Here is a 16935-nt window from a genome sequence, read left to right on the forward strand (position 1 = left end):
TCCCCCCCCCCCTCTCCTCTCCACCCCCCCCCCTCACCCCCTCCCCCCTTCACCCCCCCTCACCCCCAACCGGTCGAGGCAGATGGCTGCCCACCCTGACTCATGGTTCTGATCGAGGTTTCTGCCTCTTAAAAGGAAGTTTTTCCTTGCCTCTGTCGCCTAGTGCTTGCTTTTGTAAATAACATCATCGAGTACAGTCTAGACCTGCTCTTTTATGAAAAGCGCTGTGAGATAACTGTTGTTGTGATTTGGCGCTATATAAATAAAATTGAATTGAAACTGAATTGAATAGAGGTATTGCAGCTGTTTTTAGTGTGGAGGGAGAGCTTGGGACGAGAGTCTTTGTTAAACTATCATGCTGAATCCTCCCACAGGCCTTTAACCTACTTGGGCCTGAAGATCTTCTCCCGCTTTGGGGTCTGCGAGTTCCTAAACTGCACTGAGGCCACTTTACGCTCCTGGCTGCAAGTGATTGAAGCTAACTACCACTCCAGTAACTCCTACCACAACTCCTCTCATGCCGCTGATGTCCTTCACGCAACGGCATATTTTCTCTGCAAGGAGAGAGTCAAGGTAAATTAACAAATAATAATAATAACTGCTAATAAAGTATAAAGTTTAAAAAAAATACATGCCAAACTTTCAGAATGTTGCTACTGATCCATAGCGTAAGCTAAAGTTGTGGTCTGTCAATTAGCCAAATTAAAGAAAATAATCGACAAACAGTTTGATGATAAAGTCATTTTACAAAAAAAATGCCAAAAATATACTGGGTCCAGCTTTTCAAATGTGTGCATTTATTGACAAGAATTTTGAAGATGGCACACTAGGTTTCTGGGATATTGTGATTGTCTCATTTTTACTATTTTTTCATGTTTCAAAAACCAACTAGTTAGTTAGTTAGTTAGTTAGTTAGTTAGTTAGTTAATTAGTTAGTTAATTAACTGATGAAAATAATGGTTAGTTGCAGCATTACTCATTATTAATGCCCATGGAGCAGTGTTAACAACTGTTATGTCAAAGTCAATGCTACATAGAAAAAAAGGAAGGTTTTCCAAATACTTTTAATTTCAACTGGATTTGAGAGGAAAAACAAGGGGACAGCACTGGTGCAAATGCGAGTTTGCCCTTGGGGATATCTGCCAGAAAGCCGTACGACTTGGTTAGATTTAGGCACCAAAACTTAGGATGGTTAGGTATTGGAAAAAAGAAAAGCCAAAAGCCTTTCCGCCAGAAAGGCCTGAAGACAAACTTCTCCCATGTGCAGCACTGGTAGTTCATGAGTAGATGTGAAACTTGATGTTTCTTGACATGATTGTATACTTCATTGACTATAAGCATTAGCATGTTTACAAGTCTTCTCCACTGCTTTGGTTGTGGGCCCAAACACCTTTTGTACCTTTTTCTATTATCGAGCACAGCTCTCTGCCTAGTCTGGAGTGTCATTTGTTCTATCTGTGCCTACATTAACCAAGACAGTCATGGTTGTGCCAAAGTGTGTCAGTGGCTCAGTAACTGGTTTAGGGCAAGCTGATTACCACAGTGTCTATTTCTGATCTCAGCTGAGTGATCTTTCATTGGCTTAGCAAGTGAACTGTGAAGTTACATCACACAACATTAATGAATCCCTGGAACTCGAGAGACAGGTTCGCAGATCTGTTATGCTGCAAATTAATTTACTACTAATACTTTAATACGGTATATCTTTATTTTTTTCTTTGTAACTTTTTAGTTACTTTTTAGTCCTGTGACATGTGATGAAAAACTGAAATTCCCTTGAAACTAGCTCTTCATTGTAGCTGTATTATGCGGACATAAAGTATATTGGGTGACATTAGAACTACACATATTTTACTATCAGTCATTTGCATGTGTTTGGTATCTTGGAAAAGCTTAGGATGCCTTGTAAATGCAGCTAAATTAAAGTGAAAAGTAAATCTTCTTATCCTGTTAATAAATCACTACTGTCTTTCATAATGTAGAGCTACTTTTTGGATCAGATTACAGGCTAAACTGGATTCCCGGCACAGTTGTGTCGATAGTGGCATGCGACATGTCTAGTGAATGTAGAAGAAGGTTATACTGTGCCAGCTTTTGGCCTAGTTTATCATTAAGAACTGCCAAACTTCCCCTCTGATAAAAGTAAGACCAAGATGGTAATATACCAGATTTTCCCTTTAATGCCCAACAATTTCTCTGGCTTCATATTTCCACAGCAAAGTTTGGATCCCATTGATGAGGTGGCTGCTCTGATTGCTGCTACTGTGCACGATGTGGACCACCCAGGCCGCACCAACAGCTTCCTGTGCAATGCTGGAAGCGAGCTGGCCATCCTCTACAATGACACAGCTGTGCTAGAGAGCCACCATGCAGCACTGGCTTTCCAGATCACCACAAGAGATGATAAGTGCAACATCTTCAAAAACATTGAAAGGTAGAAGAATCACTACACAAGGAATAGGTCACCGCTAATATTCTAATCCAACTGTATATAAAATGAGTGCTTTGTGTGCTCAAAAGACCAATATTTACCTCAGCATCTCCAAAAGAGGTACACCAACAGTTTTTACTGTCATGACGTTGAGAATATAATTATTATGTTATCATTTTCTGCTGAAGTATTCCTTTAATTTATTACAAATTAGGTGAATTTGCTGACTTTTGTGCGATTACACTAGGAACCAAACATTCGGTAATATACAGAATAGCTGCATCTATCAATGTGTAAGATTGAGAAAATTCATATTTTCTGTTTTGAAATTCTTATAAGAAATTGTTTGTGCTACAGACATCACCTGAAGTCTCATATGGGATAAGCTAAGTCTAAATATAAAAGCAATACTGTGTGTGTGTGTGTGTGTGTGTGTGTGTGTGTGCGCACGCTGACAGCGGTGGGGTTGTAATGTGATTTGAGTCCCAAAGCAGAATAGCTCATATGTGCTGGTCCCCTCAGAGGGGGAAGGTGAACAAAGCATCCATTCATCCCCACTGTCCCTGCAATCAGAAGTGGGAAACCGTTCACACGGGTTTTCATGCTGTTTACCACACTGTCATCTCACTCCCTCTATTTCTCTTTTTCTGCTCTCCCTGCCTTCCCCTCCTTTACCCATCTGATTTCCGTCCATCTCTATCTGTCTAGGAATGAATATCGAACACTACGACAGGCTATCATTGACATGGTGCTCGCAACTGAGATGACAAAACACTTTGAACATGTCAACAAATTTGTCAACAGTATCAACAAGCCACTGGCTGCTCTGGAGGAGAATGGGGTGAGATTAACGATGAAATCATGCTGCAACATTTCATACCTGTGTAGAAATAGTAGTTCTAATTTTAGCATTCATTTCAAAGCAGGAAGGAGAGACTGCACCATTCAGACACTAGAGAAACACAACTACTTTCATCTCATTCTGTCACAAACTGTCACAGAATCATACTCAGTCCGACAATATGCGAGCAACAATAGTTTAAGAGCTTGAGAGATGATGATACCGGTTCAGGGGACTTGGGGCCTGTTGTTGCCTGGGACATCTTTGTAGGGAGAGAATTTTACAACTTGGTACGATCTTTCTCATCTTTGTGGGGAATGCTCAACACAGACATTTAAAAGTTGTCTTGCCCTTTAAAGGCAGGAATGATGTGAAAAAAGTTTTTGATGCAGATTTTCTCCTCAGTTATAATATTTATTATATAGTCACTTTCAGATTAAACATTTGTTTGCTAGAAATTATAACAGAGTATATGCTGAAATTCACAAATAAAAACACATATACTTTCATTCAGTTTAGACTTGAAGGTCTAAATAAAATAGACCTCAAGAGACTCATCTTGGCTTGGCAAAATAGACCTTCTGTACTTCTGCTGAACATAAATGGGGAATTCAATCTAGAAACATATAGTAGGCTGCAGATCATGTGACCGCATGAACCATGCCATCTTCTTTTACATGTAAGTGTTGCAAGAGTTCAGAATGAATACGAACTGAATACAGGCTCCCCTTCTCCATAAAGAAAACTAAAATTTTTATCAGCTGCCAGTATTTATCTTTCCAGTTTGCTTTATGTACAGACACTGTCAGTTATTTTTAAAGTTGTTCAGCTGCTGTGTGTATACTATAAGGAGCTCTCTATTGCCACTAATAAGTAATAAGTAGAACTTAAGTGTTGTCTTTGTGTTAATAGTCTTCTTCGTTTTTTTTGTTTTTTGTTTTTTGTTTTTTTTTTTTTAAGGGAAGTGGTGATGAGGAATCTGTCAAAAGCATTCTGACATCCCCCGAGAATCGCATCCTTGTCAAGCGGATGCTGATTAAGTGTGCAGACATCTCCAATCCATGCAGGCCACTGGAGCTCTGTATAGAATGGGCCGGACGCATCTCAGAGGAGTATTTTGCACAGGTAATGGGGGAAAAAAAAGAACATGGTATTGATGGTGTGGAGAGATGGATCCAGCAGCTGTACTGTGTTATTTTTGTAATCTATGTATTTATTGTGCCTGATGGTCACTTGTGCTGTCATCTCTGGTACAGACGGATGAGGAGAAGAGACAAGGTCTACCAGTGGTTATGCCTGTGTTTGACAGAAACACGTGTAGCATCCCAAAGTCCCAGATTTCCTTTATAGACTACTTCATTACGGACATGTTTGATGCATGGGATGGTAAGACTGCACACCATGACGCAAACACTAGACTACATACACTGCTATATGGTAAATTCGAAATTATAACTGGCATGTAGAATGCTTGGTTTATAATGTTGACGTTTCGCTGTCAAATGAGCAACTGTATGATCATCTTTAAATGCACACTTTTATAAATTTGTCTTAGAGATGCACCGATTCAATACACCAGATCAGTATCAGTGCAGATACTGACCTTGCCATGCTGATCTGGTATCGACTGGGATGTCACCAAGCCACATAAGATACAGTATTTTTGTCAATGCCATTTATAAAATTCAGTTTTTCCACTCTCAGTTACATCCATTAAGTCATGGTGGGCCCCCAACTCAGTTGCAACCACAGCAGTTCCTGACCTGGTGTTACCTCACATAAAAATGAATCCAGTGACAGTATCTAATCGGTACTGGGAATCAGTACTCTGCATCTGCAGATATCCTAAGCTGAGGTATAAGAATCGGTACTGGGGGGGAAAGAGTTGGATTGGTGCATTCCTACTTTTTTACATAAATGTAATAATTAGATAGTGGTGTTAATTTAAAAAAACACATCAGAGTGTCCTTAAAAACAAAATATTAAATCTGAAACTTCAACTTCTTTTCTCATCTCTAGCTTTTGCAGACCTCCCCAATCTTATGCAGCACTTGGACAACAACTTCAAGTACTGGAAAGGTCTGGATGAGAGGAAGCTGCACAGCCTGCGACCGCCTCCAGAGTAGGTGCTGCAGTGTCTTGCCCTGGGACTCTGTACTCCGGGGCAGCCCTCCTCTCTTGTGCTGGAGCGTCTCTCTCTGCCAGCCAAAGGGCCTCCTCGCCTTCACTCTCCTGCTTCTGTAGCACGTCGAGCGTCCACATGTCCATCCATACAGAAACCACACAAGGACTTCCTGACAGGCAGTTGCAGCAGTGACATTGCTGGCTTTACAACCCTGTCAGACGAGAACTGTGACAAACACAAAGCATCCTTATGAACTTCTCGTGCCTCTCAGGCATTCGCAGCGTAGCTGGTCAAGTGACATGACTAAAAGAGAGTCCTTACAGGTCTCCTGGCAAAACATACGTCCTGTAATTACCACATGGGCTCTCTTGTCTGCCTGCGAAGTTGCTGTTTGAGCAAAAACTGCTTGTTTACTGAATAAGCGAGCAACACTGGAGGAGTGAAGTGTGGTCTGGATATAAAGGTGTCCAATCACTGTCAGTCCATACAATCACCTTTGACCTCCATACCTGTGCTTGCAGCAAGGCGAGACAGATCCCTCTGCCCCTGGAGGCCACACCATGAAAGAACACTCCACTGCTTTTTTTGGTTTGTTACTGGCAATATATTCATGTGTCATATAGAAACACATCCAAGCTGACATGTGACACATAACAGACATGTGGGAGGGTATGCTTTCTTTTTGGATCAGGGAGTGGGTCTTTACTTTAGGCCGCTGCTGAGAGATGAACACCTCAACATCATGATCATAGGTAACTAATTACAGATGATTTGGTATGTTAATTTTTCTTAGATGTTCCATATTTTCTATATTAAAATTCATAAATTAATTAGTTAATAAATAAGAACAAAATGAATTTCAAAAACGGAGCGAAAAGCCAAAGCTGATGAAGACAAATACTACTATAACTCTCAAAAATTGAAAATTATTATTCATATGAAGCATTACCATATTAAACATTTTTATTTTCTTATCAAAAGTACAGTACCAGTTTGAATGAACACTTTTGTATTGCACTGTAAACAATATTAGAAATGTCTACGTCTCAGTGATTTGTCCAGGGATGGGATGTTGCATTGTAGAATAAGCTGTTATTGTTGATCATCAGGAGTTTATGTGTGTGTGTATGTGTGGGTGTGTTTGGGTTGTAGGTGTGGGTGCGTGGGTGCATTCATTGTTGCAACAATCCCTTACTCTTGGTTTAATGCTGTAAACCGCTTGACATTTGACAACAGCAGAAATATGTGAAAACATTTTGGACTTGAAAATTTTTTGCCCAGAAATTTTTGTATCTGGTTTATCCTACTGAAAAAGACTGCCTTATTTTATACAATATTTATACAGTACATCCCACTGTGCAACTGCAACGGACATCTGGAGTTTTTATTATAACATAGTCAGAAGGTTATGTTCAAGTAAATCTCAATATTTTTATAGACAATGAATTTTACACTGGATTTGCAGCAAATGAGATCAACCATTATAGCTATCTGAATACCTGTGAATTGGATGGTCACACAGAGCATGTATACAGAGAACTAAATGGTTAAGAAGGATGTGGATCGCAGAGTTGTCTATCACTGTCTTTAAGCAGTCTCCTAGAGGCCAGCTTGCATTGATTTTTGATCAAGCATCATTCTATTTTGGCCACTTGTCCAACATCCTTATGCACAGACCCAGGGAACAGCTTTTCGTTCGAGGCTGGTTTCAGATTAGGATACTAATATATGTTAAAGATTGTTGCTATTAAGAATATTTCTTCTTTAAACAGTATATAAATGCCATAACAGCTAAGCAAATGATGGTTAATAGATGTATTGACCACGGTTATCTTTGTTTCTCTCTTATGACAGAATTGAACACTCAATCAGGGGATTTGTTTGTTCCTTCTGATTCACATCTTGGTCTGAAGGCACGGGAAAAAAATTAGAATCTATTCAATGAAAAATAAAATAATGTCAATTATAAGTTTTGTCTATTTCCTGCAATGAAATAATGTCTGTCCTCTTATAGTATCTCACGAACACCCCTCACATTTTTGTAAATATTTCATTGCATCTTTTCACCTGACAACACTGAAGAAATGACACACTACAATATAAAGAAGTGAGTTTGCAGCTTGTATAACTGTAAATTTGCAGTCCCCTCAAAATAACACATCACACAGCCATTAATGTCTAAACCACTGGCAAAAAAGTGAGTACACCCCAAAATGAAAATGTCCACATTGAGCCCAATTATCCTTTTTCCCTCCCCGGTGTCATGTGACTTGTTAGTGTTACACGGTCTCAGTTGTGAATGGGGAGCAGGTGTGTTAAATTTGGTGTTTTCGCTCACACTCCCTCATACTGGTCACTGGAAGTTCAACATGAACAGTAGCATACCTGGAAAAGAGTCTTACAGTCAAAAAAGTGTGTTATACAGCGATATTTACCTAAAGTTTTCTTTTTTTATTCAGGAACAGTACAGCAAATTTCGTTGTCCATATACTTGTGCAATGACAATAAAGTATATTCTAACATTAACTAACATTAGCCACCCTAACTGGTCACACCAGACCAAATAAGGCTGTAGCAGCAAAACCCTCTGAGGGTATTGAATTGTTTTATTGTTTATGAAGTCAACTTTTAATTTGTAAAATGTCTTATTTCTTATTTTTGAAGTTACACATTCTGCCTTTGAGATATAGGTTTAGGCACAAAAAACAACTTGGGTTAGGGAAAGATTATGGTATGGCTTAAACAATTACTGGTTACAGTTAGAAAAAGATTGTTATTATGGTTGAAAAAAGACAGTGTTGGTTGTTGGTAGGAAATGGAAAGTAAAAAATGGTCTCCCTTGCCTAAATCCCTTTGTTGACTATTCTAGTCACAGCAACCTCCTTCCTTCAAGGCAGTACGGTGGGGGATAGCACTGTGGCCTCACAGCAAGAAGGTCCTGGGTTTGAACCCCAGTCGTCCCGGCCTTTCTGTGTGGAGTTTGCATGTTCTCCCCGTATCTGCGTGGGTTTTCTCAGGGTGCTTCGGTTTCCCCACCATCAAAAACATGTTAGGTAGATTCTCCAGTCAGTGCCGTTTGACCTGGCTCTGCACGGCAATCTGGAGTTGGTCCCTGGGTGCAGTGCAATGGCTGCCCACTGCTCCCTTCAAGGATGGGTTAAATGCAGAGGATGAATTTGCAATGTGTATGTGACAACTAAAGTAACTTTATTTATTTATTTATTTTTTTAAGGTTTTGTGTTGCTAAAGACGATACCATTCAACTTCTGCCTTTGTCCCTGGCAACTAGTTACACTGCTAGAGGTCCATGTTCGCTAAACACAATAAATAATGTATTTTTTAATGCATTTCTTGTTACACTTCATGCCATACTGCCTGTCCTAACAAACTGTTGATTGGATGTTGCATGCAGTGCTAAATGTGTGTCTGAACTCTGCCTTAAGTTACAGTCATATTGTCTGTAAAGGTTCTCCGTCATCCAGGTCATAGGTTAAAATAAAGGGCAACTGGATGTGAAGATACTTAAAGGCATTTAATCCCTTCTGACTGACTGGTTGAGAAACTCAGCTATTTAGCTTCTGTGGGGTTATTGTCAAGATGATCTATACCACTGGTTCCTGGATTTTGTAACGACCGTAACGACTGTTGTTACAACATCCGAAGTGGTATCAATCATCTTGACAACGACCCCACAGAGGTTAAGTTTCTCAACCAGTCAGTCAGTATTGAAGAAGTCTCTTGGATGGGGACGAAACGTCTTAGAGTACCAGAGTATGAATCAGAATAATTTATTGATCCCCAAAGGGAAACTTTTTACTCGCATGGCTTAAAAGGAATAGAAATAATAGTTGAAATTGTTAAATGAATATAAGAAAGTATAAAAATCAAAAAATATAATAACAAATGATAATACTGAATGTGTGTGTGTGTGTGTGTGTGTGTATATATATATATATATATATATATATATATATATATATATATATATATATATATATATACACACAGTAGAATACAGTATTAACAAAAGTGTAATGAAATAGCAGTATAATCTTCAACCAAGCCCATGTGCCCTTAATTTTAACCCTCATTGGGTAGTTATACTAGCTTTAACTTTTTACATTTTGTACACTTAATCATATATTTAAATCGCTTGACCTTTGATTTGTAATGATGTACAATTATAAAGATGATAAGTTACCTGTTAAAGTCATAGACTGGTTAAACCATACACCCATGGTTAAAGTGTGTAAAAGAAACCCCAGACAGTGGGGTTTTATACTTTTTATATACAGAATGGTTTTATAGGATTAAATGTTTGGTTACGTAACATGAAAACAGCGCAACTTCTGCCGGGTCAGACTTTGCGACAAGTCGTCACAGGAAATCGCCGGCACCAGAGAGGAGAAGACCCAATGGCTACCGTCGTTCAGCGTCAACTATAAACTCTTAATTTTACTGCAGATTTTGTGGAGTGGTGCTATGTCTTCGGGAATGACTGGACAAACACCGTAAGTTTTCGTGTAGTTAATTTGTTGTGAATACAATTGATAATTTGAGAAACATTATACGAGCTAACACGACACTGCATATTAGCGCCGAACAGCAAGCTAGCCAGCTAAGCTAACGCTAGCTATGGTGATTCTCAACTGGAAGAAACCATGGAGGTTAGCTTCACAACCACCTAGCATACATGTTCGTGGCCTGCTAATAAATGTTAGCTTGTGGGTTATAATTTGTGCGCTTAAAAGCAAACACCTGTCGGCGGCCGTGATTGTTTGTTATCATAATACTAGAACACCACATTCTTCCTAGTCTTAGAATAGATATGTTGGTAATACAAACGTCTATAAACAGGATTGTAACTTGCTAAGTTAGCTAACGTTAGCTTCAGTGGCAGTTAACGATAGCTAAATGTTGCTGTTGTTAGTTTAGCTGACAATAAACTGTTAACCAACCGCGGCAAAAAATGCAGTGTTGACAGCTTTCATCAAAAAGACAAGGAGTTTTCGACGAAAGAACTTTCGATATGTAGTTACCTGTAATGTGTATCTTTTACGTAGTAACGTTATAACTTTACTATTGGCATCAATAAACTGCTATACTAGCGCTATCAATGTCGTTTGAAATATTGAACAAGGATGTTTTGCTCAACATGTACAAGTATTTATGTCATAAGTATTGCCATTAAAAGTATTAAGTCAAAGGCACTGAAGTTTACAATTTGTTTTATTTATGTCTCATCACTTAACTTAGATCATACCTGCCAACATTTAGGTTTGGTGGAGGGGCAGCACACGGATCAGGTTGTTGGTTCCAATGAGAGATGGGTTGAAATTGTAACGTAAGTGAGTGGCATGTGTGTGTAGATTATTTCATAGACGTTCTGACAACTTGGGAGATGTCAAAACAAATATCCAAAACTTGCATCTGTAGGGGACGATTATTTGTAATAAAGTTAGAGGGCCATTCAAAGTATGCCAGTTTCTCTGAAGAAACAACAAAATGGGAGGGCGCCAGGAGATGGCCTTGAAATATGGGAGAAACCCAGGATAAACGTGTTGGCAGGTCTGTTTAAGGTTCAGATCATCTTAAAGATTAAAATGGCATGTCAATTTTCTGTCAACTTAGTACTTGATAGACTTTTTCCTGTTAAAATGGTATGGTAAAAGCAAATTATGCTATTAAATATTTTGTTCTTTTTTTATTCCAAGGTGCCTAAGCAGCCGATGGGATCAGCCAGCTCAACCTAAACAGAGTGTAGATGTAAGGCAGCAAAGGAGTAGTGAAAATGCAGCCCACCCTATCTCTTTATCGGGAGTCGTCAACACTGCTACTTCAAACAATACAGTTTCGCAGCCACCACAAACGGGAGAAAAGCCAACACCTCAGGGAGGAGTTGAAATGGCTGCCGCCATGGCTGCTAAAATAAATGCCATGTTAATGGCAAAAGGAAAGCTGTTGACTCCGCCGCCATTACTTGCAAAGGTGCACATAATTTAAAAAGCTGTAGCAAATAATTATATATGTCTTGTAATTAGAGAGCTCATGCTTTTCCTTGTCTTTTTAGAGCCCCCAAAGTGTGCCTGTGCCAACCACTACAGAAGAGATGGTGGTCACAGAGGTCGACATAAATGATGTACCGCTAAATAGCAGGGACATTCTTACTAAAGGCAAGACACAGGAGGAGGTAAGTGGAAAGTGGCAGTGTTTGTCACACCACACTAGTTAAGAAAATTTAACAGCTTTTAAATATACATTCTCTAAAATCCCTTGTATCTTAATCAAACTTCCGATACCTTTTTCAGATCCGACAGTTTAGTGGAGCAGTCGTCTCAACAAAAGGTCATTACATGTCTGAAGCTGACAAGGGAAAAACAGGGTATGTACCAAAACTAGGGATGTTCCAATCAAGTCTTTTGACCCAATTCTAGTCTGAGTACTCTGTATTTGTAGTACTAACCGATCCTTATATTTACCTAAATGTTGATTAAATATGTATCTGACACATTGAAAAATTTGCTTTTTGGCTATGAATATTTGGCACACCTATCCTTGGTATCGGCTTGGGACATCCCTAATTAAAACATGATCTTGTTGAATATTCCATATATTAAAGTTTCACATTCTTAAAAGATAACTTTATGTCAAGTGGTAGACCTAGGTTTATGGTATTTATTTATTTCAGTGATTTATTTATTTAGATTTGACTAGTTGTTGCAGGCTATACAATAATCTCTGTCCTACACATCTTTGCAATTGCAGTGATAAATAGTGATCTCATTGCTTACTTATTGCTTGCCAAAAAATCTAAATATATCTACCAGGTGTGCAATGTCAATCTAATTAAAATTAAATCACAATTCAATCAACCATTTAAAATGAATTGTTACAATGATAATGGGGGATGTTTGGAAGAGTTTACGCATTCTGTGCTGTCAATAACATTTCTTAATTGCTTTCTTTCAGACAAAGACCTTTGTATTTGCATGTCCAGGGAAAGAACCAAGATCAGGTCAATAGTAAGTAGCACTTTTTTTAACTGCTCAAAATGTGAGTACAATGAGTCTCACATTGTATTCATCTAGTGTAATTCACAAATGTTGTAACTCTGTTCTGTGTGGCGTCTGATTGTATGTGGCTGATGTCCAAACATTGTTGACTTTTGTGAAACATCAGAGGCTGTGATTAGGATAAAGGAGATCATTTCTGAGAACGTGCTGAAGGCCTCAGCAGCATCAGGAGGACAGCAGGTGCCTGTAATGCCTCCACTCACACTCTACCCTCAGCCTCCTCGTCCCGTCATTCCCACACCTGTGCCACGGATGCCTAACACCAACTCTGTGCCAGGCCAGGGACATCGGCCTGCTGCTCCTCATTCAGGGGTAGGCATCATCTATGTTGAGGTTCACCCACTACATCCCTTCCATGGGATTCATTACTAAAACGTTACGATTTCATTTAAGTATTTATTAGGGCTGAACAATTAATTGCATTTGTGCTAATATTGCGATATGATAAAATGATTTTCTAATCGCTAAGGTTGTGATTACACTGTGGTCACATAAAACACAAGAGGAAAGGAAGCGTGACCTTTGCACGCTAGGCTGTACCATGACTTGTTATACAATGACCTCAAGCTTGACAGAATCTGACACTGCACAAACTTTGGTGTCAAAAGGGGGAATGAAATTATCACCTGCAAATAAATTGGTGGCGGGTGAAATTGTCAGTCTATCTGCCACTTTGGCGGACAGGGAAAATGCACAACAGAAAGACACGTGTAGTATGGTTAGCGTATTGTGGCGATCGGCACAGGGATTATCTGTGACGGCGTTTCAAATCAAACTCACCAGTCCGGAAGGGGGGGGGGGGGGGCCCCCGGGGTTGTCGGAGAATTACTAAGCTTGTCTGTTTGACATGAGAGGCTTCACTTTTTTCGTTTCTATTTTGGCCATCTTTTGTAAAACCTCAAACTGAGTTTTTTTATTGTTTGCTTGCTGGGATCCAAAAAATTGCAATAAGATTATTTTCCTAAATCGTTCAGCCCTATTATTTATGCACTGCACCTTGTAAGAGGGATTTATCACTTACTGTCAGCAGGTATTTCCATACTGAATTTTTGTTTTTATCCTGAAATGGATAGATCATTAAAGTCTATTTAACATATTGCCACAAAACAAAATTGTCATAGAAAACACATCATGCATGCGTTTTTGACATATTGTTTAGCTTATAAAGATGGTTAACAAACTGTATGTCCAGGCACATGAGGTAGAAACACAGATAATATAATTTAACTGGATGTGTAACACCGGTACATGATAATTGGAATTATATATTGTATAAAATTCATTATGCAGCTCAGTTATTTTGTGTTGAATAGTCATTGTCTGTGGCTTGTCATTGTGTCAGTGAGGATTTTATAAATGGAGGTAAAGAAAGTGAGGCAAATGAAGACCATGTTGCCTTCGCTGATACCCACCTCCCAAATTAAGTAGCAGAGAGAACATCCCTGGTCTACAGGGAAAGCCTTGGGTTACTGCATCTGCTTACAAAGCTGTTTTACCTCTAGTCAAACTTATTTTAGATGTCCAATTAAGAATCTAAATGTGCTGGGCATAATAATAAATCGCATTCTTCCTTATCCTCAGAGTTTTGTGCACACAAAAATATTTGTGGGTCTGGACCAGGCGTTGCCTTCTTTCAACGTCAACGAAAAGGTTGAAGGTCCAGGAGGGTCGTATCTGAGTCACATTCAGACAGAGACAGGGGCTCGAGTCTTCCTCAGGGGGAAAAATTCTGGCTACATTGAACAAGCATCAAAACGAGAGTCTTTTGAGCCTCTTTATGTCTACATCAGGTATGTTTATTCTGAATGCTCACCATTTGGCAAACTTTAAAGTTCCCTTTTTGTATTGTAATTCAACTTTCTTATTTGGTTGTGCTGGTAGCACTACAAGCCCAACAGTTCAAGCTGACAGACAAACTAGAAAGTTGAATAGATAGGCACATTTCTAACCACTTAAAAAACATTTTCCCCGTAACCATTACAGGACTTGATTTGACATGCTTGGTGTAAAAAAAAGCCTGATACAGCCATATAAATGCTACAACCTTGTTGTTTTGCTGTGTTAGTTCTGTCCTGAGTCTTATTCATCTGATTTAACAATGATGCTTTGTGTGTTAACAGCCACCCAAATGCAACTGGATTGGAGGCAGCGAAGAAACTCACTGAGAGTCTGCTGGAAACCGTAAGTTCATGATCTTGTCCCTCACCACAAATTAAGTTCTGTAGTTTAAATGAATTAAATGAGACCCTAATGGGAGGTTTAAGAAGGTGAAACTATTAAAGCATATAGTTTTTCACTGATACCCACCTCCTAAAGTGAAAGTGGTAGTGTGAACCACCTGATCTCCAGAGATAGGTTTTGCGTGCTCTGCACCTACCCACAATGCAACTCAATTGTTCAAAATAAGTCAGCGCAGCCTTTCTGGATTATTATCTAGCTCTTTACATAGTTTTTATTTTCTCTCGTTCTCCAGGTGAGAGCTGAACATGCCCGTATGGTGTCAATGTACACAGCTACAGGCTCAACACAACGTGAGTATAATTTTACGCCTTGCAACTTGTTCCAACAGGGTGACCAAATATCAGGTACTAGCTGACTGACTGCATTCTTCCTGTGGTAATTAATCCTCCCTTTACGTCTTTAGTGGCTCAACAATAGGTTGAAATAGTAGGTCACAGTTGTCAAAACACCGTTATTGACTCATGTAATATATGCTATTAACTCCACGTTCTATACTTTCATTTCAGCATACGCAGCACATGGATTTCCACCTAATAGCAATTACTCTAACCAGGGGTCCTGGTATAACTACCCAGCAAATGGGTATGCTGGTGGCTATTCAGCGTACCCAGGAGCCGGTGGTTATTGGAGTAATGCAAATGGTCCCCCAAGTCATTCTAACATGTCGACAAACCCTCCATCTTCTCAGGCAATGGTTCAGTATCCGGTGTGTCCTAGGAAACCGCATCCCTATCTCGTCCAGGTAATTACCAAAGATTAAAGCTGCCACAAATGATTGCTTTCAGCATTTTTTTTTTTTTTGTCGATATGATTTAGACCGTAAAATGCAAAAAATAGCTTGAAACATGCTTGTCGCAAATACCATAGCCTTAGGGTCTTTCTTGATACGATCAACCACAAAAAAAACAAATATGGTATCTAGCAGTGGTTTGGCAATAGTTAGTCAATAATCTAATAGACTGATCAGTTACTCATTTCAGCACTAGTTTAAATCTACATACAACAAGCTTCATAAAACTTCATGTTTAAAGGTTTGAGCTCATTGTTTCTGTAATAATCCATATTATAATGTTGTCAAGGCACGTGGTTTTTTGTTTGTTTGTTTATATCCTGCTGCTGCATCAGTGTGTATGTGTTGGTTTTGCTTTACTTAAGGATCCTGGCAGCAGGGAGATGGTGGAGCCTGAAGGATCTTTAAACACCCCCCCTGACTCCGGAAGTCCCAAACGTCATTTCCAGGAGGGGGTTAAGGAAGAACAGGTTTGCTGAAAAGTAACACCTGCACATGTGACTGAAAAATAGTTTGGTCGTTTTAACATGAAGTGATTGAAGTTCTTGAGTTCCTGCTGACAGTGTAATTGTTTGTCTTTACTGTACATAGAGACAATCACTGTTAAACAAAAAAAACCTACATGGAGGCTCTTTTTTTAAAAATCCATTTTTAAGACCAGTTTAGTTTAGAGTTACATAAATGTTTTTTAAATGTCATATTACCATCCCTAATACAAATGGCAGTTATACATAGCCATGCAGTGTTAATGTAGCCTTTGCAGGTTCACACAATTTTGCAGTTGTCAAGAACTGACTGCATCAGACAGATACCAGATAGGTGTAGCTCTATATTTGTAAATATATGTTTTGTACTTTTCTGTTTAGCCTACAAGCAGCTCTCCAGAGGGTCCTACTCATCAGGAGTCTGAACTTCCTTTCTCCAGTGTTGGAGAGGAGAAAGTAGTAGAAAGGTGTGTAAATAGATCCATTATCCTTTGTATGTTCTTCATGAATCTTGCCCGGGGCAGATATTGATATTTTTCTTTCTTCAGGATTCTGATGCCTCCACCACCACCTCCCTTTGTGGCTCCTGCCCCTGTTGCACGCAAAAGGCCAAGAGACGCGGGGACAGAAGATCCAGTCTGCCCGCCCATCAGTGCTGCATCAATGGGTATGCATTTCTTTATTTCCTAATATTCTGAGAGTCGGAGTACTCAGATATTTCTCCTGTAGAATTGACTGTTGCATGAAATGGCATCTCCCCCCGTGGAGGAATGGGGGAGGAGTGGAGACCTGTGTAAATCTCACTGGTAGAACAAACTAACACGCTCTTCTTGTATATGTTTTTTTGTCTTTCCCTTGTTTTCTCTCTCAACATGTGTCCCCGGACCTGCCTGTTATGGGTGTGTGCTCCGCTGCCGTTTCATTTGATATCTCCCCCCCCCCCCCCCCT

General features: G+C 39.4%; 2 protein-coding genes and 1 non-coding gene across 4 annotated transcripts in view; all 3 read left to right on the plus strand.

Annotated features, from left to right (window-relative positions):
- The window catches only part of pde8a (phosphodiesterase 8A), a 46178-nt gene extending 38812 nt beyond the window's left edge, over positions 1-7366 (plus strand). For both annotated transcript variants that reach the window (XM_046032348.1, XM_046032349.1), the window contains 6 exons: positions 375-573; positions 2217-2434; positions 3140-3272; positions 4233-4397; positions 4529-4658; positions 5292-7366. In XM_046032348.1, coding sequence (XP_045888304.1) covers positions 375-573; positions 2217-2434; positions 3140-3272; positions 4233-4397; positions 4529-4658; positions 5292-5398 — 952 coding nt within the window. In that variant the 3' untranslated portion in view covers positions 5399-7366. The remainder of the gene's footprint in view (positions 1-374; positions 574-2216; positions 2435-3139; positions 3273-4232; positions 4398-4528; positions 4659-5291) is intronic.
- Positions 7367-9752: 2386 nt separating this feature from the next.
- Positions 9753-16935, plus strand: part of LOC123958602 (KH homology domain-containing protein 4-like) — an 8793-nt gene continuing 1610 nt past the window's right edge. The window contains exons 1-13 of the mRNA XM_046032055.1: positions 9753-9908; positions 11112-11385; positions 11468-11587; positions 11706-11779; positions 12367-12419; positions 12577-12782; positions 14052-14260; positions 14591-14651; positions 14944-15001; positions 15218-15453; positions 15867-15971; positions 16368-16453; positions 16535-16653. Of these exons, the coding sequence (XP_045888011.1) occupies positions 9880-9908; positions 11112-11385; positions 11468-11587; positions 11706-11779; positions 12367-12419; positions 12577-12782; positions 14052-14260; positions 14591-14651; positions 14944-15001; positions 15218-15453; positions 15867-15971; positions 16368-16453; positions 16535-16653 (1630 nt within the window). The 5' untranslated portion in view covers positions 9753-9879. The remainder of the gene's footprint in view (positions 9909-11111; positions 11386-11467; positions 11588-11705; positions 11780-12366; positions 12420-12576; positions 12783-14051; positions 14261-14590; positions 14652-14943; positions 15002-15217; positions 15454-15866; positions 15972-16367; positions 16454-16534; positions 16654-16935) is intronic.
- Positions 14723-14846, plus strand: LOC123959566. The gene has a single exon (XR_006822343.1). It is a non-coding gene; the product is annotated as a small nucleolar RNA SNORA47 (small nucleolar RNA).

The sequence above is a fragment of the Micropterus dolomieu genome, linkage group LG20 (genome assembly GCF_021292245.1).
Source record: "Micropterus dolomieu isolate WLL.071019.BEF.003 ecotype Adirondacks linkage group LG20, ASM2129224v1, whole genome shotgun sequence".
In the NCBI taxonomy this organism is placed as follows: domain Eukaryota; kingdom Metazoa; phylum Chordata; class Actinopteri; order Centrarchiformes; family Centrarchidae; genus Micropterus; species Micropterus dolomieu.